Source organism: Colletotrichum costaricense (genome assembly GCF_030867565.1).
Source record: "Colletotrichum costaricense strain IMI 309622 chromosome Unknown Scaffold_3.1, whole genome shotgun sequence".
Lineage (NCBI taxonomy): Eukaryota > Fungi > Ascomycota > Sordariomycetes > Glomerellales > Glomerellaceae > Colletotrichum > Colletotrichum costaricense.
In genome coordinates, this window is record NW_026848232.1 from 1,301,596 (window position 1) to 1,325,996 (window position 24,401).

At 53.2% G+C, this 24,401-nt stretch overlaps 9 protein-coding genes across 9 annotated transcripts; 4 read left to right on the plus strand and 5 right to left on the minus strand.

The window, feature by feature from the left end:
- Positions 1-363: 363 nt before the first annotated feature.
- Positions 364-1,378, minus strand: CCOS01_03239 (uncharacterized protein; the record flags this gene model as incomplete). The annotated part of the gene is made up of 2 exons (XM_060451425.1): positions 364-1,049; positions 1,108-1,378. 2 exons carry the CDS (start codon positions 1,376-1,378, stop codon positions 364-366), a joined length of 957 nt encoding a protein of 318 aa, XP_060317690.1.
- Positions 1,379-2,619: 1,241 nt separating this feature from the next.
- On the plus strand, positions 2,620-4,494 carry CCOS01_03240 (uncharacterized protein; the record flags this gene model as incomplete). Its single annotated transcript, XM_060451426.1, has 1 exon — positions 2,620-4,494. The coding sequence occupies one exon, from the start codon at positions 2,620-2,622 to the stop codon at positions 4,492-4,494; it is 1,875 nt and encodes a 624-aa protein (XP_060317691.1).
- Positions 4,495-5,198: 704 nt separating this feature from the next.
- On the minus strand, positions 5,199-6,300 carry CCOS01_03241 (uncharacterized protein; the record flags this gene model as incomplete). Its single annotated transcript, XM_060451427.1, has 3 exons — positions 5,199-5,624; positions 5,747-5,815; positions 5,932-6,300. Coding segments are annotated over 3 exons (864 nt in total), but the record flags the coding sequence as incomplete, so codon positions are not given.
- A 2,256-nt stretch (positions 6,301-8,556) lies between these two features.
- CCOS01_03242 (uncharacterized protein) lies at positions 8,557-8,736 on the plus strand (the record flags this gene model as incomplete). Its single annotated transcript, XM_060451428.1, has 2 exons — positions 8,557-8,579; positions 8,616-8,736. 2 exons carry the CDS (start codon positions 8,557-8,559, stop codon positions 8,734-8,736), a joined length of 144 nt encoding a protein of 47 aa, XP_060317693.1.
- Positions 8,737-11,847: 3,111 nt separating this feature from the next.
- Positions 11,848-14,777, plus strand: CCOS01_03243 (uncharacterized protein; the record flags this gene model as incomplete). Its single annotated transcript, XM_060451429.1, has 4 exons — positions 11,848-11,980; positions 12,044-14,318; positions 14,374-14,641; positions 14,715-14,777. The coding sequence occupies 4 exons, from the start codon at positions 11,848-11,850 to the stop codon at positions 14,775-14,777; spliced, it is 2,739 nt and encodes a 912-aa protein (XP_060317694.1).
- A 1,125-nt stretch (positions 14,778-15,902) lies between these two features.
- On the minus strand, positions 15,903-16,447 carry CCOS01_03244 (ribosomal protein L24; the record flags this gene model as incomplete). Its single annotated transcript, XM_060451430.1, has 3 exons — positions 15,903-16,181; positions 16,248-16,360; positions 16,429-16,447. 3 exons carry the CDS (start codon positions 16,445-16,447, stop codon positions 15,903-15,905), a joined length of 411 nt encoding a protein of 136 aa, XP_060317695.1.
- A 1,006-nt stretch (positions 16,448-17,453) lies between these two features.
- CCOS01_03245 (cytochrome c oxidase assembly protein CtaG/Cox11) lies at positions 17,454-18,536 on the minus strand (the record flags this gene model as incomplete). The annotated part of the gene is made up of 4 exons (XM_060451431.1): positions 17,454-17,512; positions 17,610-18,063; positions 18,161-18,230; positions 18,295-18,536. 4 exons carry the CDS (start codon positions 18,534-18,536, stop codon positions 17,454-17,456), a joined length of 825 nt encoding a protein of 274 aa, XP_060317696.1.
- A 454-nt stretch (positions 18,537-18,990) lies between these two features.
- CCOS01_03246 (amine oxidase) lies at positions 18,991-20,702 on the minus strand (the record flags this gene model as incomplete). Its single annotated transcript, XM_060451432.1, has 3 exons — positions 18,991-19,912; positions 19,960-20,377; positions 20,429-20,702. 3 exons carry the CDS (start codon positions 20,700-20,702, stop codon positions 18,991-18,993), a joined length of 1,614 nt encoding a protein of 537 aa, XP_060317697.1.
- A 1,675-nt stretch (positions 20,703-22,377) lies between these two features.
- On the plus strand, positions 22,378-22,590 carry CCOS01_03247 (uncharacterized protein; the record flags this gene model as incomplete). Its single annotated transcript, XM_060451433.1, has 1 exon — positions 22,378-22,590. A coding segment is annotated over one exon (213 nt), but the record flags the coding sequence as incomplete, so codon positions are not given.
- Between the last annotated feature and the right edge of the window lie 1,811 nt (positions 22,591-24,401).

Below are 24,401 nucleotides of genomic sequence, written 5' to 3' on the forward strand. Positions count from 1 at the left end.
TCTGGTGGGATTCTATGATATCTTAGATGATCGCATCCATATTGTCGACAAAAGTCTTTACTTCCTAAACCCAGGGTCAAAATCTGAACGAAAACACTTGGTCTCCCCAAGTCATTCAATCGTGAGGTCAGACAACTGTCACTCCTTTATACTATACTAGCTGGAGGACAGCTTGGCAGCTTGGCAGCTAGAAAGAATTCAAGTTACTATTAGTAACTATGGTATATTGAAACTCTCATTAGTATGCTGCTACCCCTTGCATCCATTTAGCTCCTCTCACAGATCGTCGCTGCTCTCCTCTTGAAGGTGAAATCCCTGTCCGCACCCATCATGCAAAGAATCACCATGTCTTGCCCTACTAGTTCAAGCTCTCTGAGATCCCGAAAGTTCTGATCGGCCCCTTGAGTTCGTCGCCGGCACCTCTTGAGGCTCCCGGACACCAGACAGCTCCGTCCTCGGATTCTGGTACTCGTCCACAGGCGACGGGTACGACGGCGGAGGAGTCTGCCGCCTGCTGATCGGACTCACATTACTAGTCTGATGCGACAGTTGACGCGCCGGCGGCACCACAAACATGTGGTCGCCGGACGAGTTTGGGCTGGCGTATGCCGAATCATGGCGCATCTGCTGGTGTACAACGGGATGGAGCGTCGGCGTGGGATGGCGAGCCTGGATTCCCGTGTTTGCAGCATAGGCCGGCCGGTTGCGTCGGCGCAGGAACCAGAAACAGAGAGCCGCTGCAAGCAGAGCTCCGACCGCTGCGGATCCTACCGCGATGCCGGCCACGGCGCCGGTGGAGAGGCTCGATGAGCCCGCTGAAGGGACGGCCGACTCCGTCGCTGGCTCGGATGTTGCGTTCGCTTTGACGACGAAGCCGCGACTTTGCAGTGCGTTGCCAATGAAGCCCGCAGGCGCATCAGTCTGAGTGTAATTGCCGGTTGGGTCGATGAGTCTCAGAGCGAAGTTGGGGTTTGTGGCTATGGTTTCCTCCGTGATGCCATCTTTTTCTCCAATGTACCAGGTATAATACCCATTATTTCTATCATTGGCTTCGCAAGGTTTCAGTTAGTATTGCTAAGTTGAAGCACCTTGCAACATCGTCCTTACTGATGAAAGACGCTACAGCTATGCCGGCATCCTGTCCCCAGTGCACTAGACTCAGAGAGATCCATGGCACAGTTGGGACCTCCCATGTGATGTGAACCTTTTGTCCAAGCACGTAAGTGCTGTTGAGATCCGGGACCGTCACACGGCCACCACTTCGGTCAAGTTCAAAACTTGGCGGTTCGGTGAAGTAGGCAGCTTGGACGGGTAGTATCGTGAAAGAAAGTATTCCAAAGAGCGCTCGGCTGAGCGAAAGCTGGCAGAGACACAACATAACGCGAGATGAAGAAAATGGCAACAGAACCGAACAGGATCTGCCAGAGGAAACAAACGCCTCATGATATGCATTTTAACCAACGACTACTGTGCCGTTTGCTCAGGGGACTTTGGGGTTTTGCGACTCATCTCGAGTCTGCCTTGACTAGGCCTGATTGAGGCATCAATCCTGAGACGCATGTACTTCAGCAAGGGTGCTAGAAAGAACGTTGCAATGAAATGAACGCTTCTTAGGCTAATTGAATGGTTGGTAGACACGATGCTTGCTGAGAATAGGTACGCTGTGCCGCTGGGCTACAGCTATACGAACGCGCCAGCCAAGACTTCGTGTAGTCGAGGTCGCGAAGAGTTTGTACAAAGCATATGGTTTGCAAACAGCTGACTCATTTGAAGAATACTACAGCGCTCATTACGGATTAAATGAACACATGGGCATGAGAATAGACATTGGGTGGATGAACCATCGCGATGCCTGGAACATTGAAGATGGCAAGTAGACGAATGAGACAATTTGGCCCCGCCACAAGCTCTAGCCACTTTGTTATCGCTATCGGATAAGACACGAGCAATGCTTATCTTATCGGCCACATTAGGATCCTTGCTTCACGTAAAGTTACGCGTTCAGAAATTCCAGGGGGGATCGGAGGGTGGGATGACGGGATGTCATTTTTGCACGGCATGTTGGTTGGCTGATACCTGCCGTGCTGCTGTTGCCTTCAGGTTCCCCCTTGCTGTGCCTTATGCCGTGTGCCGACCGTGTCTTCGTCAGCTCCCCAATCCCGAGAAAGAGATAGGAAAGGGAAAAAAGGGATGAAGGAGGAGGAGCACTGAATTGACGACGAACCTTCAACCACGATTGTCGCGTGTTCTTCACCTTTCGCCTCTCACACGGGCAGCTCCCTGGCCCTTTCTGATAACTAAACTTTTTTTCGCCTTTCGCTTAGGGTCAATTCCTCTTCTTCAACCGCTTTTGCACTTTCTTTCCTTATCGTAGTTCCGATCGATTTGATCTCCATCCTCTCATTTATCAAGCCAGGTGTCTGTTCTTCGGCTTGGCTTGGTGTTGGAGCTCCCTGTCCACATGTCATACCCTTGAGCTCGACCATTACGAACCGAACCGACTCGACTCGACTCCATCGACCCACGATAACCTCAATTGATCCATCCCACTCGGCCTACGGCCTTTCAAGGCCCCGAATTCCCGAATCCTCATCGTCGATTACGCCTAGCTCGCCCATCATGCCTAAGCAACACATGATATTTGGGCGGCCGCTCCCCCGCATCGGCGCAAGACGCATCTCCTTCCTCCTCGTCAGCATCTCCATCTTCGCCGTCTTCTCCCTTATCTTCACCCTCCCGAGCGCCATCCCCGCTGGCCCGAGCCTATCAAAGTACACCGACCACAAGTTCTCGATACCCTCAGCCTTGAAGAACCCATTCGGCGCCTCGAGCCGATTGAACCCTTTCAAGTCTCCATCACACCCGCCCCCGCGTCAACAAAATGATACGTACGGCGAGTCCTCCTGGTGGGCGGATTGGAAGTGGCTCTCTGTGCCCTTTTCTTCCTCGTTGACCCTCGACGAGGAGCGCTCCCTACTGCCTCCCCTCAAGCCTCGCTCGGCCATCTACTGCTACTACGACACCACCATCAAGAAGGACGCCGCAAGCAAGGATGCCGAGAGCGAGCTCCTTCTCCTTTGGCGCCGCGCATGGTGGGCCCGTGGCTTCAAGCCCATCATCCTTAGTGCTGCTGAGGCTATGAAGAACCCGCTCTACGACGAGCTTCAGCGCAAGGAGATGGACGCTGAACTCAAGACCGACCTGATGCGCTGGCTGGCCTGGGACAACATGCGCGGTGGCTTGCTCGCCTACCACACCACCCTGCCCATGGGCTCCCACGAGGATCCCCTCCTCTCTTACCTTCGCCGTGGCGAGTACCCAGAGCTCACCCGCTGGAACAACTTGAACAACGGTCTCTTTGCCGGCGGCGAGAAGGAGGTGACAAACGCCATCAAGGCTACCATGGCCGGCTCCAAGCTCAAGGAGGCCAAGGACTTCATCGCTGCTGCCACCGAGGACACCTTCAAGATTGACAACTACCCCAAGGCAATTGCTTACTATGACGTTGCGGTTATCCAGGACAAGTACCCCAAGGTCGGCGAGGCCATCGCCGCAGACCGTGCCGGCGGCCTCAAGGCCCTCAAGAACCTCATCAACGGCCACCTGCACACGACTTGGCAGAACGTCTTCTCAGATGGCATAGCCGTCCTCAAGCCTCTGCCTCAACACATGACAAACCTGATCAAGAACGCCTGGGACCTCGCCGGCGACCTCTCCATGTGCCCCGACTCGCCCATGCCGTCCTCCTGTCCGCCCAACAACCCCAAGTGCAAGCCCTGCGTCCCCGCGCAACCCATGCACGTCTCGACCCCTCCCCGCTACCGCAACACCTCGACCCTCTACACCATCGGCACCGTGCCGCATCCCTACACCACCGCCCTCCTCGCCAACCTCCAGGACACGATCGAGATCCCCTGGCTCCGCCGCAAATCCGAGCGCGATGCCTGGCTCGGCGCCGTAACCACGGAGCTCCTTGGCGTCGGCATCGGCAGCGCCCCGCGCGTCCTCAAGTTCAAGGAGGCCGTCGCCGGCGAGTTCGCGACCGCCCACTCCCTCTGGCTCACGGCCGAAAAGGACCTCCCCAAGGACCTCGACTGGCACTTTGGCTTCGCCATCCCCCACAACGCCACGGACGGCACATCGCAGACCCCCGTCCCCGGCCCCGAGCGCCGCCCGCAGCCCAAGCACGACCCCGCCGACGGACCCATCCCGACCGCCGAGGAGCTAGACAAGGAGAAGCCCCTGCTCAAGAGAGCCCGCGATATGGGCAAGACTAAGGACGCGCGCGAGCTCTCTATCCGTGGGGCCGTCGAGGCGTGGAACCTGGCGGACACCGAGTCGTGGAAGTTTGCGCGTGCGTTCCTGGCTCGTCGTATCGTCGAGCGCAAGGAGTGGGAGGAGAACGAGAGCCAGTACGTCGGCGGCGTCGGTACCGAGAAGGGACGCCGTACGAGTTGGGGTGATCGCTGGATGGATAAGGATAAGAAGCAGTAAGGACGGATGACGTCCTCACGAGAAGGGTCAAAAACTGAAACAAAAAGTGGTGGTTCTACCTGAGAGAAAACTGCTACTCGGACTGTTGTAGTATAAAACGCCGTGGGAATCGGCGTGTGACACTATGTATGACTGTATTCGCGGTGTACTTGTTTTTTCCCAAAGGGTTGTACGGGTCTGGTATGAGGGCATTTGGAGTTTTAGAGAATTATGTTCGTTCCCGTGTAGAGTCCAGAATCAAAGAAACATGATAAAAAAAGGCAAGCAAAAGATCATGGGAAATGGCCAAATGGTGTTTGCTTCGACATTTGTGACATTCGCGGTCATCAAGACATTTGGTTGTAGGAATGATATTTATAACGGCTACCTCACCATGTCTTCCACCAACGCCCTCTGTTTTTTCTTGTCCCCCATACTAATTTCTATGATTCTCAACTCCGCCATCTCATTTCATCTTCAGGTTCCCATCCGGACCTCTTATTTGCATCGTAGTTGCATTTAGAAGAAAAAGCGAATGTTGAATATCGCATGAAAAGGGTAGGAAAAAACAACGCAAAGAAAAGAGTGCGAAGAAGACAAGTTGAGTTGTCCCTCCTACACGTCACGGGCCAAGCCAAAGCCGCCCCCCCATCACCGTTTTGATTTCAAGGAAAACCCATACGGACGGATGGATGGAATGCAAAGAGAACAAGAGCCCGATCCCTTTACGCAGAGCGCGTGTCGCCGCCCAACTCGCCTCCCAACTCCCTGGCACTAGCGCCGTTACGACCGGCCTTGGAACCATTGACGCCGTTCTTGGCCGTCTGCTGACGCTGTTGCTGCTGGGTCCCATTGCTGTTGCCGGTGGTGGACTCGGTGTAGCTCCTCAGAGCAGAGCGGGCTGCCTCGACGACGCGCTCGGCGGCCTTCAGGGCATCTCTCAGCGCCTGGGCCGTGGGGTCGTCGTTCTCAGAGCGAGCCCCTGAGTCGCGCTCCTCAAGGAGCTCGCGGATGTGGCCGTTGAGCCAGAGACCCTCCAGCTGGGCGCGGGACATGTCGCGTGCGCCGCCGATCTTGCCACGGCACGAGGGGGTGCCGCAGAAGCAATCGAACGGCTGGGCCATGTGCCATTCCGTGGAGGGGTAGAAGAACTGGGTGACACACGACGTTAATGGATGCTTTTCCCGATTGCTCTCTCCAAGTCTCAGAGACAGTAGAACCCCCCCGGGCCCAAAGGTTGCCCGGAGTCAGTGGGTGAAATGCGACAACTCACCGTCAGTTCATCGCCGGGCTGAAGTCCTTTCGGCCCAGCCAGAACATTAAAGTTGCCCGTGTCAAAAATCTATTAATAGCACCTGTCAATCTCACGTCTTCCAGGATGTCCCTGTCCCCGACCCGGGGTAGGTTCTGGGGGGACTTGGAAGGAGACATTTGTGCTTTCTTAGCGGCATGACTAACAAGAGACGGTTCGCACGAGTGGTTAATGTACAGCAAGTCACTGTTGAGGTTCAAGTGCTTAGCCTTGCCGCACTGAACGGTGGCATAGGTTGGCTCGTCGGCCAGATCGCACGGTGGGAAGGACATTTTTGCGTAAACTGCAAAAGGCGGCAGAGAGACCTTAGAGAAGCTCTTGGTGAGGAACTCTGTCTCGCTCGCCTTGACGATATCCTGGATGTCCGGGTGGGACGGCTGGGTCCAATGGGGCGTAAGTGGTGCCATTGTATGAATTTTCGGGTCGAGGTTGGCGGTGTCGCGGTCGTTGTCGTCACGTCTAAATCCTGGAACGGGTTGTGGTTGGACTCTTTCCTTTTTCGCTGGGTCAGCTTGCTGTCACATGTTGAAATTGGAAGGGAGTTAGACTAACGTGGGGCAGGATTCGAATTGTGGGAATTGAACAGGAAATGAGAAAGGGTCTCTCGTTAGAGTTGATGTTTAGTACAGATAATACAGGCAAAGGGGTTTGGTATTTGAAAAGTATGGATGGAAGACGGGAGAGAGGTTGGAGAAGAGGAAGACCAGAGTTCAGGCCGAAGTGACCATACGGAATACCCTCATCTCTTGTACAAGAGGAGGGGTAAACCATCTGACATCAACATGTGCCGAGCTGTTCCACGGGTGTCCTAGGTTGTCCAAGATTGTCCAAGGTTTCACAGGCGGCAGTCTAGCTGGTGTAGCCAGTCGGGGAGCTCAATTGTCTCTGGATCGCTCATATTGTCGCCCGCCTCACATGCATTTCCTCTTGTGCATTCCAATTGCGGGGGACCGTCGTTCCGCAATGCTCCTGCAGGCAAGGGTTGCGGGGCAATGGATGGACGATGAGAGAAGCCAATTCAGCAAGTGCATATTCATAGGTAACACTTGTGGAATCCCGTCCAAACAGTGCAGGTCGTCCCCGGCGCCCGTCCGGTTGTTGCGGTAAAAGAGAGGCTCATCCACCGCCTGACCAATGGCTGGAGGTTCGCCGACGAATCCGGTCAAAGACGGTCCATCCTGAGCCCCTGACGGTGCAGAAAGAGTGCGGAATACATGGATCGGCTAGTCTTCGACTAGTCTAGCTGCAAGTCATGATACAGGGCCGGTACGGGGTGGCTTGGAGGATTGGGGGTTCACCGTTCGTCTCTCCCTCCCAACTCTACATGATGAGGTTGAGGGTGCCACGGGTGCTCCGAGTACCCCTCATTTGCGCGACTCTGCCCCTCTTTTGACAGACAAGTCGACAACTTTCTGGCGAAAACAAGTCCACACTCTGTCACTCTGGGAATCTTCGAACGGGTTCCAGTGTGGGGGTTTGGGGGGTTTTTTCGTTCCGGCCTGCCACAGCCGGTCCAGCCCCTATTATTGTCCTCCTTGTTCCTCGGTGCTTTCGCCCGATGACCGAGGCTGAAGCGTGGGCATCGTCGATGGGTGAGTTGAGGTACGCAATGCGGCGTTCCGCACGCTGTACACCAGAACCCAGCAATTATATGGATACATGTTTGTTCCCGCAGATTTGTTGTTTTGTGCTCTAGGAACGCTGAACCCAAGTCGCCGTAAATTTGGCCGTAACATCTTATTTGTGAAGATCTGGGCTGTTTTTGACTTTGTCTGACCGTTGATGTCACTCCCGCATGTCCGTTCGTTTACTGCAGTCTTCTGGTCTTGGGTGTCTCTAGTCCCCCAATAACAATACAAGCTTTTGAGAGTGTCCGATCCTGTCCGGTCGACATCGTGTTCTCACCGGTGGGAAAGCTCCGTGGGGAGCAGTTTGGCGGTGCAAGGAGCGCGGCTTCGAAGTCTCAGCTCAAGCTGTAGTGGCCTTCTTGATTCCCTATTTGCTGTCGACAATGGTCTCAATTCTCTCGGCAATGGTTCCAATGGCATTGATTAGGATGCTTTTCAACTGCGGCTTTGTAAGCAATCTCGATGGATTAAAGGCCCATACCAGGGATTAAACGCCAAACACATACGACGGTTGCAAACGTCCGTTGCTCGGGCCGTCCTGACATCCCGCGCTCGCATGCTTCAATGGCACGGCCGCTTATTGTTGATCAGCCACAATCATCAGACCGCAGCTTGTTTTTCTCCAAATTGGGCTGATGTCATGCAGAAGAGGAGCTCTTCTTGTGCCACAGATCAGATGGTGTGATCGGTTTTCAGGCTGCAATAGGAAATTTCACATTCCTGAAGATGCACAGAGATGAAGGCGGGACGTGACAGCCATGATCGGGAGGCCTGCGACGCTCACGGGCGGCCTGTGGCCGGGCCTAGCTACCGGGACGGGGCCGCGGGTTGTGGCTCTCGGACCAACTTCCGGATGCAAGACCCGCCGCATCGGTTCTGGTCCTACTACAGCAAGGGACACGCGATATTCCACCCTTTGCTTTACACAACGCAACCCCAAACGAGTCTCGAACAAAGGGTGGCCCCAGTCCTATCTTGCTTCCTCCAAACCTCAAGCTGTGTGAGCCCATGTCTTCTTGTTGAGGTAGTTGTCATCCATTCCACGGGCCGCACAGTCCCAGCTAGGACCCCTGTCACCGTTTTCACGACCCTGTCGTTTCAGGACGCAAAAGCTTGGTGACAAGCTCCAGTCGAGGGGCAGCGATGGCGACCAAGAAGGCTCAGCGTTGCGGGAAACAACCTGTCAAAGCCGTACAATCCTGACCAATGTCCGGAACTGCCCTCCGTTCTTCGAGACCTTCCCTGTCGAAGCCCAGTGTGCGAGGACCCCGCACAAGTCGATCTGCCGCTCACCGAACGAACCCAACCAACTTTGACGGCTAGGCCGGGACGTGTTCCCTGAATGCCCTTGTTGAGCAGGAATCTTACCGACCTGCGTGTCGCTGGCGATAGGAGGACTACGGAGATAGCACACGCGCAGCCTCAATACGCGGCAACACTCACGCCGACACGCCACCCGGACTGCCCTGAATATCTTGTGTTCCGCTGTCTCCCAATATTCGGTCTCGTGTTTTGTCATCGTCGTCAGCTGGACGGGCCAAGCAGGGTTTGTATCCCTGCCCCTGCCCATGATTTTCCGTGATAATTCCCTGGTATATAAAAAGAAAGTGTGACAGAGGAGAGCCTGTGCGCCATCGGTAGACTTCAGGACGGGCCTGTCATATCGGCAGAACACTGAGGGGCATCTTGGGAGGCGCCCGTTGCCGCCGCCCGTTGATGTACGTTCTTCTCGTTCTTCCTCCCGTTGATCAAACTATCAAGGGGTTTCATTGCTCAAAGCCACGTGCTCCCCCTTCGGCAAACACTCCTATAGGAGAACCAAGACCATGTACTCATGTCCCTGTCTTTGAGTCACCTGGGAGGTCCTCGAATGGGCTTGCGTGCTCCGCACCCAACCCATCCCGCCGCTCGAGCGCCTTGGGCTCATGAGGGTGGGGCGGGGTGGTAGGTATAGCAAGGCGAGGCAGGCCCCGAAGGAAGCTTTTCGAAAAGATGTAAATTGTCGGGCGTCCGTCCGTTTTCTTGAGTCCTCTCTAGCTCGTCTCTGTCATTATGATCATTCAGGTTTCGTCCCTCTGAACTGCCGACAGTACCATCCTAATTTAAATTCATTGCCTCGTTTGGCCAGCCCTACTCTTCTGGACACACGTTAGCATTCTGACAACGGTACGAATTGATCGGAAACTCTGAGCAAGAGGACTGTACCATCCTATCCAAAACATCGACATAAAGATGCGATCGACTTGGAATATTTCTCTCATGGAAGAGAACAACAAGCCGCATCCCAAGCCTCAGCCTGACCCTCCAGTACCTGTCCCCGATAACCCAGATGACCGGCGGCGATCCTGAATCTAGAACGACATCCAAACTTTGGATATCAAGGTCGAATATTCAGACACCTTCACTCGTATGAATGATCAGCTCCTGTCTCAACATTCTGGTAGACGACAGTAGTTGTACATAGTCGCTGAGGATTTCAGCAACGAGTGCCTTGGAGCGAAAAGGATGGGGACAGTTCCTTCGTCAATCCACCGTCCAAACAGCCTCACAAACTCATCTTGGCGCTCTGATTTGATGATCGATTGGACCGCGCGGTTTTCCTTTTCCCGTAGAAAGGGTACCACGGACCTCCATTAGGAGCTTCAGTGGTGGACATCAAGCTCTCTATAGCATCGCAAAACCGTTTCAGATGCTTCAGATTGGGAGGGTCATCGATAGAAATGCGGAATAGCAGCGGAGGAGGCTCATTGGAGTCGCGACCGTTTCCTTGGAATGGAGGTTTGGCAGGTTCTTGGGCCTCTGGGGGTGTTGAAGCTTGGCTTCTCTTCCCACATCGAGAATGTCAGCCAACGTTGTAAAATGTCACCGGATATGGATAGCAGTCTCTTTTGTCCTGGGAATTGAAGGAGCGATGTTCAGCTTTAATGGATCAAATGGTTTGGGAGAATTGGGAAGGTGGTAGGAGAGAAAACACGAAGGTACCTTGCCTTAGGCTCGCACATACGATAGGAACCGAGAAGGACAGTGCTGTGTCCCAAAGCAACGTTGTAATACAATGACACTTGTAGCTTCCTCACGTCCACACTTTTGTGCACTGCACGGAACCTACTTCATAGGCACTCATTCTCCGTGATCCATACTGCTCAGGAACTGCCTTTGACTTGGGCTTGCCGTCAACATACCTTACTCAGTACACTACAGAACAACAAAGAATATTCTACTGACCAGGCAGGAAGTCATTGTGGAAGGCCATAATAATGAAAGAGTGGTGAATGGTTTAGGCAAAACCACTGGGCTAATGAAAGATACGAATAATGCATGAGTGCAGTCTTCAAGATGAGAAATGGGCATCGCCTAAGAGAAAGATATAACACTTGGTTTTCATACCTTATACGATGGGACACGAGGGATTTCGCATCCTCACTCCATCCTTATATGAATTATTGCCGACAAGTACTTGTGGTCTGTGTTATGTGAACTTCACATCTACAAGTTGCCCATGCGAAGGTTTGGCATGTATTGAAGTTCCCTGAAAGAGCGTTGTTCAGTCTTACATGCTCACAGATGAGTGAAATTGCTGGTCTTGCAGTCTGTACTTCCATCTTCCACCAGAAACATCATTACATCTGGAGGGAATTCCTTCCTCAGGTATATCATTTGCTGAGAGGCAAAGCCCTTTCGCACCTTCCTGCACATCACCACGCACCTGAGTGACCGCCTTCCCTCCAACTCACCACTTCTAGACCACTATCTTGCCCAGAACTTGCCTGTCGAAAATTTCTCTTCGCCTTCCAATAACTGACCAAACCGGCCCAGGACCTTTCCTTCTCCCCAACATTTCACTTTGCTTCTCTTCTCTCCCCACAACATCACTCGGTCGATCCTCGATCCTCCCTCTGTCATACCACACGATCCAAGCTCACCATCGCCAACCCAGCTTCACTTTGCTCTGGCGCCCAACTTTTGGAAGTCTACCGATTCATCTCCAACTCCAACCCTTTGTGCAGCACTCGTTTCTGTCGGGTTGGTCGTGCTGAAACCACCCAGCAGATTCTAATATCGCATATCAGCCCTCACAAAGCTTGCCGACCGGCGATTTCGCCCCGTTGACTCTGGTAAGTTTTTTCGTTCACGTCACTGTTCCTGTTTCTCGGTTTCAGACGATTTCTCTTTTCAAATTTTCTATTGCCCAGACGAGCGAGATTGACGCAATCACGAACTGCCCTATCACTGCCGACCAACCACTTTCCGAATGCTGTTCATCATCACTTTGAGAAGCGATTCACACAAAATACCTGGAGTTCGGAATCAGCGCTTACGGGGAGTTGAGCAGTGTTAAGCAATTTTCTCACACTTGGCTACGTCGTTTCCCGCATCCAATCGGCGCCTAGCTAATCGTACGTCGATAGTGAACGACCTCACTTGCTCCAAGACATGCTTGTGGAGACCAATTCAATGGAATCGACTCATTACAGCATCAGCCAGCTCTTGGCCATCCGTGGCACCAAGCTGCAATGCTTGCTCGAGCAGAGGCTGCTTGAGAATGCCAAAGAGAACCCTATCTTGAGTGCGCTATCCTCCCCTTTCCGGCCTTCCAGGCCCATGACACTGCTAACCTCTTCCACAGCAGGCATCATTCGTCACAAGCGACCCCTTCCCCACCAGAGAGCTCCTCTAGTCTCTCGTGCCAACATGGAGGTCAGACAGTCCTCTTCCGGTGACTCGGAGTATCAAGCACCGGCCAAGCTTCAGGCACCTCAAGTCACTGCTCAGCTCCGTGACAAACCTGTTCGTACACTTCGTCATGTCACTGCAGACGTCAGTCAGCTTGATGGACCCGCCGGTAGACAGCTCGATGGACAAGATGCCGAGCCCGAACTCCAGCCTGAAGTGCCTTCTCAGCGACCTGTTCTCCCTGACCAGAAGCGCAAGGGTTTTGAGCAGTTCTACGAAGCCGTCCGATCTCCCACTCACGTCCGCGTCACTGCCGGAGGCAGAATTGTCCCCAATACCCTGGATAGTTCCCACTCTTCTCCTACCGGAAAGAGCAGCAGAGAGAGAACCAGTGTGGACATCAATGGTGTACAGCCTTCCTTGGGACAAGCCTTCAACAGCCAGTTCATGCCAGGACCCCCCCTGATGGGCCCTGTTCATCCGGCCATGCAAACTACCTTCCCAATGATGGCACCAAGCCCGAACCCCATGGTCTCTTTCAGCGGATTTGCGATGCCCCCTTTCAGCGTTGCCCAGGCTCCGGCGCAAGCACAGTTTGCCCCTCTGAACAGCGGCATGATTCCTGTCGGCAATACGAATGAGAAGAAAGATCAGAACTGTGGCGTCGTCCCCAACACTGGAGCTATGCCCATGCCTCCATTTGGTGGACAATGGTTCCTCCCACCTCATCCAATGATGCCGATGGGTATGCAATACGCTAGTGGTCCAACGTACTCTGGAGCTCCAATGATGCCCATGGCGTTTGGTCCAATGGGCCAGCCGATGGGCCAAACGATGGGCCAGCCCATGATGTATCAGCAACCTCCTCAGCCTATGCCTACGGTAGGCGCCAGGTCCTTCACCCCCAATGCGCCGGTCGAGAGTTGCCCAGTTTCATCCATTCGACCTAGCATCATCACCAAGAACCAGCTTGCAGGCCTGCGGTCCAGTCTCAAGAAAGCAGAGGCCCAGTTGGCTTACAATCGCCACCAGATCGATGAGAAGCATATGGAAGAGTACGCCCGTCAGCTTCGTTCCGACATCGAGCACTTCGAGATCAAGCTCAAGGGTGAACTCGCACTCGAGGACAGCACTCTTTCTCAGCGCAGCGACGCAAAGGACGCCAGTGAGGTTAAGACATCGAAGGAGTCAAAGCCGGCCGCTGCCGAGTCTGGGAAGACGCTCATGTCTGACTCTTCAGGCGATGCAGATACCAAGAACGACCCAGCTTACATCACTCGTTCGAATGTGACCGAGATGCCCAAGAACCCTCGCCATCGTAAGAGAGACAAGCTCAAGCTTGCCGTGGACACTTCGGCGGCGTCTGCTCCATACATCAATTCCACCGTATTCGCGACCATCTCACCTGTTCCCTTCGACCCTAAGGGACATCATCAGACCAGAGAATTCGACTCACTCCACTTCCGTAAACAATCTACCGGTCTTCCTGTCTCTGCTGCTTTGGCGCCGGTTTTCCAGCCTCGCTCTGACCTTCGCCGTTCTAACGAGAACACTCCTCCTGTCTCGGCTGTGCCCAAGGCAGACAAGGAGGCTGGCGACAATGTTTTCCGTGGTATCCTGCCGAGAAACAAGGAAGAGTCTGATCGTCTCTTCTCAGGCGCCCCTCTCACGCCCGGTCTTGACGAGAAATTCGAGAGGATTATTCGTGAGAATCCTGAGTTGACAAGGGCGTACCTGGTTGGCCAGGTGCCTTTCGGCATGGATCCCAGTCCTGATATCAAAGATTACGTCTACCACCGCCCTCTCAACCAGGAGGAGGAGATGGCCAAGCATCTCTTCTGGAGCAATGCACCTGCACACCTTCGAGTCAACTTCCCCTTCTTCGACGGTAGGAGCTTCTATTTGCCGTCGCCCGAGAAGCCACCTAATCGCGAAGTCAGCGATGGACGCTCAGCTGCACGGCTCGAGGAAAAGTATCGCCGCGCGATCAAGGGGGACAAGAATCCTTTTGCCGCCTTGGAGAGACTGACCGGCCCAAACATGGAGCAAGCAGTGAAGGAGCTGAAGAGAGACACCAAGTCAGACAACATCACCTCGCCCATGAAGCGCCGCAACAAGTCTCGCCCTGTTGCCCACTTCAACAGCCAAGGCCTTGACAAATCGAAGGACAGCACGATCTCGTCGGACAACGCCATCGAGTCCGACTCCGAGAGAGCCTACTTCAACTCGTGGTCAGTTGCAACCTTCACCAAGCTTCATGCATCATACTTACTAACTTGACAGCAGCGTTCGTACTTGGTCGGAGAAAGTCACCGCGTCTGCGACTGCTCTTCCGGGAGCTGTCACTTCGGAGAATGCCCAAGGCTATCTTCCCCAGTATGCCATCGGCCATGCCGCAGCCTCCTTGTCGCCCGCCATCGCCAACACTGCAAACCAGTCTACCCGCCTGTCACCTTCCAAGCTGAATGACAACGGCAAACTAGATGCTGGTCAGAGCTTGCTTGTCGCATCGGCTGATGGTCGCGTTGAGAATCAACCTCCCGGCCTTTCCATTGTGAGTAAAGTCCACTGACTGGGCTCGTAATGGTGGTAAAGCTGACTGAATAACTCAAGCGAATCAAGTGAAGCATCTCGGCCACAACGCCATTGGCATCTTCTTACTCTACTATGGTTACGAAAACGCGTTTTAAACACTTGTACGGATTATTTTGAGACACTCAGTGCTATGGCGGCTTCCAATATCAAGGCATCGATTCCGAGTATTCAGGAGCCGTCGGCGTCATGTTTTGAGAAAGTGATTCTCAATACACAGCTTGTGCAACTCGGCCTTGGTACAGTACTCTCTAAAAGGAAGGTGGAGGATTGATTGCATGGTTCATGAAGACCGAATTAGTCAGGTTATGTTAGCATTAATGATCCCAGTTCACACACGGTTCACACACTGTTTCACACATTAGTGAGGTGACATTTCGATGTGTTTTAGTCATGTGTGATGCTTAAACATTCTTGATATATTGAGAAACTGCTAACTGAGCATAAAAAGCTGAACAGGAGATATCATGTATCTCACCATCAAATTCCCAGCCTCATGGACAAAGCTCAGTGAAAATCTTCGGGCGAGTGGAGAGGCGGTGATTCCACCTCTTCCGGGGGTTACTCTTCGCCAGTCGTATACCTCGAAAACCATGGATTTGTAGTTAACGCGGAGATATCCTAGCGGGATTTATACAGTCACATGTGCGACCTACCGTTGAAGAACGTTCCAAATTCATGTAGGGGAACTCATGTTCTTGCCAGTCAACAGCAACAAATAGGTTAGCATGGTCACGGGATGATGTAGCAAGAGACATCACCGCCTCCCTAGGGCGGAAGGGGACGGTGGTGGCTTCGGGAGGACCTCCCATGGAGCATCTCACGGGTTTGAAGACGTGAGGTGGCCATTGAGAAAACGAAATTTCTCGATTTCATTTTCTAGAACTTTTTGTTGGCCTTTTAGCCTTGTTTCCCTCGTGCTTTTCTTTTCCCTTTCCAGGCAAAATGTGGTCATCTGCCATTGCCAAAACGCGTCAATAGGTCCTGTCGTGAAAAACGCCGTCGAAGATGTGGATATCGTTGTCATGTCCCGCCGCCGCCGTTTTATTGAAGATTGTACCGGTTCCCTTGAACTGCCGCTTTAGGATATTTGGTCGTTTTGCTCCTCCAACCCGTCATGAGTGAAGACTCGATCGTTGTAATCAAGCCCCCGTCACTTGAGAAGGAGAAGGAAGCCATTGATTCATGGCGATTGAGACCGGATCAAGAGTTGGAGAAGAAATTTAGGCGGTAGCCTTGGACTTGACGCGGAGCTCGCGGCCGATCTTGGTGCGCTCAAGGATGGACTCGCGGTCCTTGTCGAGCTTGAGCTTGTTGATGACGACGTTGGAGGGGTGGATGCCGAGGGGGACGGACTGGCCGGAGGTCTTCTCGCGGGTGACGCGCTCGACGTGGATGACGTACTTGAGGCGGTAGACGGAGGTGACCTTGCCCTCGCGGCCCTTGTTGGCGCCACGGACGATGGTGACCTCGTCGTCCTTGCGGACGGGGATGGAGCGGACCTTTTGGGGTGTTAGAACAAAAGAGTCTGAAGTAGGATTGAAAACCGTTGTAGAGTGAAGACATACGTTGTACTTCTCGCGGAGCTCCTTGGAGAGAGGGGCGCTCATGATGACACGACGGGTGCTGGAGGGGGCACCGAAGTGAGCCGCGCGCGACTTGCGGCGGGAGGAGGAGATGTCTGTTTCGCAGCAAAGTCAGTAAACCGTCTCAATTACCATCATCAAAAACGTTAAGAAGAACACTCACTCTGGTTAACCTTGGTCATCTTGGCTGCGTTAGTACAAACGTCGTTTGGTTGGAAAGGGAATTTCGGTGAGGTTGGGCGTCGCAGAGAAAAGTCGAGTAAATAAAAGCACGTCCAGCGAAAAAAAAGTTTTGGTAGGATGGGGTGGTTCGGCCGTTGTGGGCTGCAAATTGGAGAGACCCACGTGACTTAGGTCTTGGTTGAAAAAATCACATCCGTGAGGTGGTCCTAGCTCCTGCCGGGCTGCAGGAGAGGAAAAAGTTCAAAGGCCGGGCGGACTTGGAGCTCGATCGGCCGAGACCGGGATTCCGCGGTGTTGCTGATAAGATAAGGCGCATCTCTGAAGAGCCATGAGAGAAATCCTCCACGATGCCCTAGGTAAGGTAGGGGGAGATTACGTAGAAGGTTTGCAACAAAAGCAAAAGGCATCGGCAGGCCCGAAAAGACATAATTTGGCGATGTTACACGGGTCAGAAATGAGGGCTTTTAAGTACTCAAGCTTCCTGTTACTTTCCCTTCAACAGATGACCATAGTGAACAAATCTGGGAGTACCTATATCTCTAACCCAGGCATCAAGAACCATTGTCTCTTGTTCTAGACTGATACCAGGCCGTTCTAGTGCGGAATTGAGGCATTGATACTTCCTCCTTTTACCTCATGTGAGGTAGTGAGCGAGGTTTCTCTGACTAGGTACCTCACTCACTAAACTTTATTCTGTACAGATACATCTTCATCACCAGGTGACAGTAGCGAGCCACTGAAGAATGAACATTGTACAATAGATCTATATGCCGCCTTTACCACAGTCATGAGAATACAATAGCTCTTTTCAACGCCTGGTGGTATGCTCTCCCCCAATGGGGTATACAGTAGTAGTTGTACAAGCTTGACCAACGAGGTCTAGAGGGGCCTTTTTATACAAGTAGGATTTGAGGTAGAACACGTCGTCAGAGTGGGGAACATGGTGTGTATGGTGTGTAGATGTAGAGCGTCTTGTCCGTGTCTAGTGAACATGGACTGCTCTTTTTAGTTGCTCGCAAACGGTGTAGGCGCCTTGAACTTGCCGTTGTCGTCGTACTTGGCCTCTGTAATCACACGGTCAGCAACCCAATCACCTACTATCCTCATCCCCCAATCTCCCGCAGAAGAACGACAAGAGAAGAAGCAGAGAGCAAAACTTACTGAAGAACGTATAATTCAACGTCACAGTCTCAATACCACGCATATTGACATCATTCACAATATCCGGATCTAAATAAAAGAAAACCGGCATATCCACTGTCTCGCCCGCATTCAACCTCTGCTCCTCGAAGCAGAAGCACTGAATCTTGCTGAAGTACGGCGCAACCTGACCGGGTGTGACGCTGTAGGTTGCGACACCGATAATGTCCTGGTCCGAGTTGTTCGTCGCCGTGTAAAAGGCCAGCGCCGTCTCGCCGGGGAGCACGCGCACCTCGCGCTGCTGCGGGGTGAACTTCCAGGGGAGGATGTCCGAGACGGACGAGTTGAAGGTGACGCGGATGCGCGGGGCCGTCGTCACGGGGACGAGGCGCGCGGCGAGGCCGTCTTCGCTGTAGTCCACGTCCGGGCCGTGGGCGCGGACGGGCTGGCCGCCCCAGCCTGTTGTTTGGCAGATCTGTGGAGGGGGTGAAGAGTATGGGTCAGCCGTCTGCAATGTTTCTCCTCGTATTGAAGGGGTCGCTGAGGGTCGGGAGGGAGGAAAAGAAGCGCACCATCTTGTAGAGAGGCACGGAGCCGTATGACAGGGCGACTGTCCCAAGAATGACGCTGAGTGTGTAGTACCTGGATCGCAAAACCACTTTAGCCCAACGGTACTCTTGAGTCTCAATACCAATTGCTCTCTTACGCTGTCGTAGCATTCTTGCGTTTATAGTGCGCATGGATCTGCTCCATTGAAGGCGCACCGCCGAAGCTGGGCCCGTTTTGCTGCTGCTTCGGCGAAGGCGTCGTCGATGCCGCTCGGCGGCCGGCTGGGGGCACCCGCAGGTTGCGCGGCGCTGGACGGACGGCGTGCTGGCAGAAGAAGCAGCTCCATTTCTGTGTCGACTGCGAGGATATGCGCCACGGGAGGCGCGGGAGGGCGTTCATGGTCGCGAACGCGGGGGCGAAAGTTGAGGGTTGAGACTGTGAGGCTGTTGCCGGGAATGTTGCGCCCAATCGTTCGACGATGTCATGCCATTTCGCATTTCATCGGGATTTGGGGAACCGACCTAGCTCTTGCTTGCTGGCAGCGGGCGGTCCCCGAGAGGCCGGGACGGGCGGGGTGGTTGTTCCGCCCCCGGGCATTGGTTGGCTGGCTTATAGGGGTCTCTGCACTCTATTCCCGCTGAAGAGCCCTGTTTAATGAGCAATAACAACCTAATGCAGTTAGATGCCGTAAGGAATTCCAACGCAAACGAGAATGGGCGAACGCTGCAGTCCATGGGGGCTGCCTTAGTATTAGATGTTTTGTCGATTATTTACTATTATTTCCACCGGCTTGATGCTGTTGATCTCGTCAAGCCATACGAAGCAGTTTAACGCCAAGTGCCATCACGCCGGTTCAGGCAGCTTTGCCACTCTTCAAAGACCTCCTCCACCCATTTCGACGTCCGTAAATTGCTGTCTCAGCTGCGCCTGCCGCTCTCTCCAGTACTCTAATGACAAACACCTGAATCAAAAGGATGACGAGTCGTACCAGCAAGTCGGCAAGCCCCAAAGACGGTTTCCTCCCTCGGCTATACGTAGAGTCGACAAATTGGAATGGGAGTTTGGCATAGAGGTGGTCCTGTGCGGCATGTAGTCCACTGCTGAAGGCATCCTCATGGAAACCATACTTTGTCCAGGCCCCCGCGTAACTGATACCCCTCTTGTTCTGGATGCGTGGAAGAAGCTTCTGTGCTCGGACGGCGGCAGGAGTGTAGAGAGGATGACGGTATGTGAATGACGCCTGGATCGTGTCTGGGTTCGGCTGGTGCAAGGGGTTCATCGTGACGAGGACGTCTCCGAAGGTCTCCCTGGGGATATGCTGAATGATGTTCATGTTGTAGGTCAACGAAACCTGGTCGATGTTCTGCTTGCCAGTGGAGGGCGATGATAGGGTCAGGTAATTCCAACTAGACCATGCCTTCTCAGACGCTGGCATATGTGTAATATCGGAATGGAGGATGACCGAGTTCTCGGAAGTTTGGAGCGCGGAAAGAATCTCCTTCTCCTCAGGCGTGGCTGATCCCTCGATAATTCTCAAGGCCTGGTCTCCGTGCGTCGCCAAGATAACATGGTCGTAAACGTCGGACTTGCCGTTGTGGGTGTGAACACGAACTCTGCCGTCCTCCTCGCTGGTGACTTGAGTGACCTGCGTGTTAAGGAAAAGGTGATTTGACGGGAATCCGCTCATGACAGCATCAATGTAGGATTTGCCGCACTTTTTCAATGTGAGCCACTCCGGTCTTGTCGCGACCGTTGACAGGAGATGATGGTTCCACCTAGCCTCTATTAGTACTACGCCTCGATCGCGGACAATGATACTCACATGAAGCGAACCAGAGTGACAGCTGGGAAGTTCAACGTGCACTTATCCGGGCTTGTGCTCCATACGGCGGCGGTCATAGGAATTAGGTAGTCGTCCCTGAATGCATCTGAGTAGCCTTCTCTCTCGAGGTACTCGCCGATCGTTTCCTCTCTCTTGCCTCCTTTGCTATATCCGTTCATCGCAGCGGCATCGTTCTCATCCTCCGCCATCAACAAGTCCAGTGCAAATTGGTTGAAACGAATGATGTCGAAGATCATCCTCCACATCCGCGGCGAGAAGATGTTTTTCCTCTGAGCGAAGATGGAATCTAGACTTTTACCAGCCCATTCGAATAAGCCATGGTCACGAGTGACGCCAAATGTCATCTCGGTCGGGACGGTGTCCACCTTGACCCTCTTCAAGAAGTTGATAAAGTTTGCTGAGCTTCATGTAAGTCAGAGGCTCATGATGGCTGATGTAGAGGACCTACGATATGTGGCGGTGTTGAGGACGATAAAGCCGGTGTCGACGCGAGTCTCATATTTGCCGTTCTTCCAAGTCACCGTATTTGTGTGTCCTCCTAGCCTTGATGAGGCCTCGTACATATAAACGTCATGGTAGCTTCGGTTGAGAGCCCAGAGAGCCGCGATACCGGCGGCTCCACTGCCGACGACGGCAACCTTCTTCCTAAGCCTTGGGTCAATAGGAGAGCCCACGGAGCCACGAGAGCCTATTGATTCCAGCGACGGTGGTCGTCGGGACATTATGCAAGAGATACGAGGATGAACGTTGGGAAATGGGAGGTTTGTGGATGTTCCTGAACAAAGCCACTGGACGTCTGTCGCGCGAGGGCGCAGGTTTACAATGCTACAGTAGCATATAAAGATACGGCAAGAAGAATCGGGGAGGCCGGTAACAGCTCTCTATCCAGGATGGAATGACGGCGGGCAGGAAGAGGGGAATTTTCAGACGCAAGCCACGGACGACGATTTGGGGAAAGAGAACAATGGTTCGCACATGCTTCCAGCAAGCCAAACTCACACCTTGTCTCTGTGACTGACACCCCGCCCCAGGTTCAGGAAGGGGAGCACAAAAAGTCTCAAGTTGGCGGAGGCAACATTGGTACGCAAGTAGGGTACATCTGCGCCTGTAGCACCACCACCACCACCACTTGGCTGGGCTGGGCTCCGGACCAGTGCGCTTACTAGTGCTGCAATTCATGCAGCTGAAGGGATGGAACGGATTCAAACAGGTAGCGTTCTTTGGGGCTGTGGTAGTGGCAGCAGCTGTGTGTGCGTAACATACGAGGTATGTGGGTGTAGGGATGAATGCGGTGTGTAGGCCGAGAGCGAAGGAAACCAGAGCTCAGTGAGACAAGCGGAGAAACAAAACGTACAGCGGCTGACCTGGCGGCATCTTGACCTCTGGTCTCTGTTTCTGAGGATGTGATGAGAGTCTGGTGGAGTCTCTCGAGAGAGGGAGCTCAGCTCTGGAGCAAGCAATGATCGACACGTGGCTGCCGGTAGCAAGGGCCGCAAAGAGATAGGTAATGCGAGGCGCAGGAGACAAGGAATTAGATAGAGCTGGAGCTCGAGCTTGAGCTTGAGTAGATAGGACCCTTTCTGAATCTTGGGATAAGTTTCCGGTGCGAAAATCGGTGACAAGAAGGGAGGGAAAAAAAAGGTGAGACGGGCATGGAAAGACGTCGGCAGGTGTGTTCGGCCGGCTGATCACGATGCGATGAAACGAAACTCAGCTCTTGCCGGAGTTCCCACGCGCAATGACGCTTGCATTGGGACACCCCTGCACCTGATCCTTCTGCGTCTGCTGCGTCCCCAGCTCTTTCCCCAGCCCCCCCTTGTCTTGCCGGACTTCAACTATCGCTTGATGGTTCACGATCCAAAACGCCACAAGTGGCTAGACATTTTATTTCATTTTTCCGAAAAGAGGCTGAAGATTCGAGACGACATCTGCAAATTCAACGCTCGGAATTTGATGGTTTAGACGCTTCATTTGGATGAACGCATGCTCGTGGAGAGTGAGGCTGGCGACAACAGACGAGAAGGCCTTTCCTGAAATTTAAGGTACCTAGCTTTCAACTTGCCGTTCACCAAGGCAATCGTTTTGCGGAAAGAAGAAGGCCGCGATAAAGGCGTGCCGTTATTCTCACGACGAAAAGTTGATTTGGACCTCTCGGGCAGCTTTACCAGCCAAAGCAATCATTTCGACGCAGATTTTTCAATGCGTATCACGATCACCGCGTCACTATGGAATCCAGTACGGACGACAACGTCCAGCAGAATTCCATTTCGCAATGGCGCCGCTACACGATTTTTTCACAGAATTGTCATAAGTGGAACTTCTTCCTCACTGCCAGAGACCAGCTCCAGCAAGCAATGAAAAAGAGAAAAAAACAGGCCTGTCAGACGTCCATCGACACCCACCCTGACCGTGCGCCCAAGGGCAAGACCACGATCAGGGACGAGATCATCACCGCTCTCTATACAGCAACCTTTACAGGAAGCCGCCCTCCTTGCGGAGGGTGCGAGAGCAACCAGAGTTCTTCACTCTAGGGTGTCGAGGATATCAATCATCAACCAGGGTGGGATCTGTAGCTCCTTTAGGGAACCAAGAGTAGGTCGAATACTATAGAAATGATTCTCTGAAGTATTGTCGACATGAAGAAAAAAGAAGAAGAAAAGTCTAAGATTGGCGGTGGAAGGTCGCCCTTATATAGATTTCTCCCACGACCGGTTCGGCGCACGGGCCAGGGGCCGTTAGAGTGGGTTTTTGGTGGGATTTGCTGCCTGCGGTGGGCGACGACGGCTGAAATTTTCGACAAATGGCTGGTCACCGCCCAAACTTTTTGTGAATTTGCCGCTTTTCGTTGAAGGAGTAGTCTGCGTGAAGAAACTTCCTTCCTCATCTCGCGGGCGCTGCGCAATAAGGACTTGCGCGCAGAGCTATTCGTAGATTTGGTCCTTAGAGAGAGGTCTTTTCCCACGGCTTCAGCTTCTCCTGTCAATATGCATGAATATTACTCCACAAAGGCATGGTAGACGCACTCAGTGCTAGGCAGACATCCCGATCTCTTCGCGGAGCTACTTTGAGATACCTCGTGGCTCACGTGAACACGCATTAAAAATCACATGGAAGCCTGTGACGCGCGGTCAAGTATGTCTTCGTGGTTCGGGCAATATTACATTAGGTTGCTCATGTAAGGTACCTCGACATGAGACGCATTAGACTGCAAAACCCGGCAGGCACCAAGCTTTCACGAGTGCAGCAGCCGAAGCCTGAAATCTGTTGCCATTCAGCACCTCAGTTTTAAGATATGGCAAGCTGTCTCGTGGACCATCTTCAGGCTTTCACCTGCTGACGCGCTGCTTGCGGAAATACCTGAGCAAGGCAGACAGAGGCGTACCGAGTAATCATGGCTTCTAGGCATCATTCATGTGGACTATGGATGTGCTTGAGCCGCATAACATCTCACAGACGAGGTCTTTGATACGGCTCTCTAGATAGAAAAGTACCAAGGTACAGTACCTCGGATTGTACTTAGATGGGCAGCGCGCAGTAGTTTAGAGCAGGCCAAAAGCGTGCAGTTTAAGCCTAGTAGGCCATTTAAGGTAGTGTCAAGTTATCGTTATCACAAGGCCAATGGTAGACGACGAAATTATGTCGAGCACTCAACGGGATCGGAAAACGGTAGTACGAGTCCCCAATTCTTAAAAGCGCCGTGACAGTTTTTCAACTGCCATCAGTCTACCCGGCTTAAGTTCAACTCCACGTCCAAGTGCGAGAGACACATAAATGCATTTCCAGACTGGCGACGCGGAGCCGGTTTCTTCTAGAGCCGGGGGTTTCAACTTTGAAGAAAAAAAAGAAGAAGAGGAAAACGAAGTTTTGCGCCGACCGATTTCTCATAAAAAGACCAGCCTGCGGGTGGGGGACGCGGAAAGCGGGCGCATGGGCCATGCCTATCACGTGTCTCTTCACTGGAATGGCTACCTTATTCTGCTGTAGTACAGAGTGCCGTTGCTGAGGTAAGGCACCACGACACCTTAATGAGTGTGTGTCCACTCAAGGCCCAGTGGCTGGAGCCCAGCGTCTCGTTGCATCCGACTGGTGCACCAGCCACCCGGGAGGAATGATGTCGCCAAGCCCGGTCCTGACTTACGCATACACCTCCGTACTCCATGCGACCAAGTACATTCATCAAGACCAACAATCCACTCGCCCTTGACCGTTTTCGGCATTGATCCAACTACCACCCCGACGAACCCGCAGTGACGACCATCAATCTTGTGATACCCAACGAAGCCAAACTCTCACAGCTCGTCTACAACCTTCCCGACGAGGAGTGCCCCCATCCTCTCACTCGATCCCTTTTATCGCCCTCCTGAAGGCGAAAGGTCACCAACGACATCTCCCGCCAACTTTCTAAAAACCACCCGACCAAC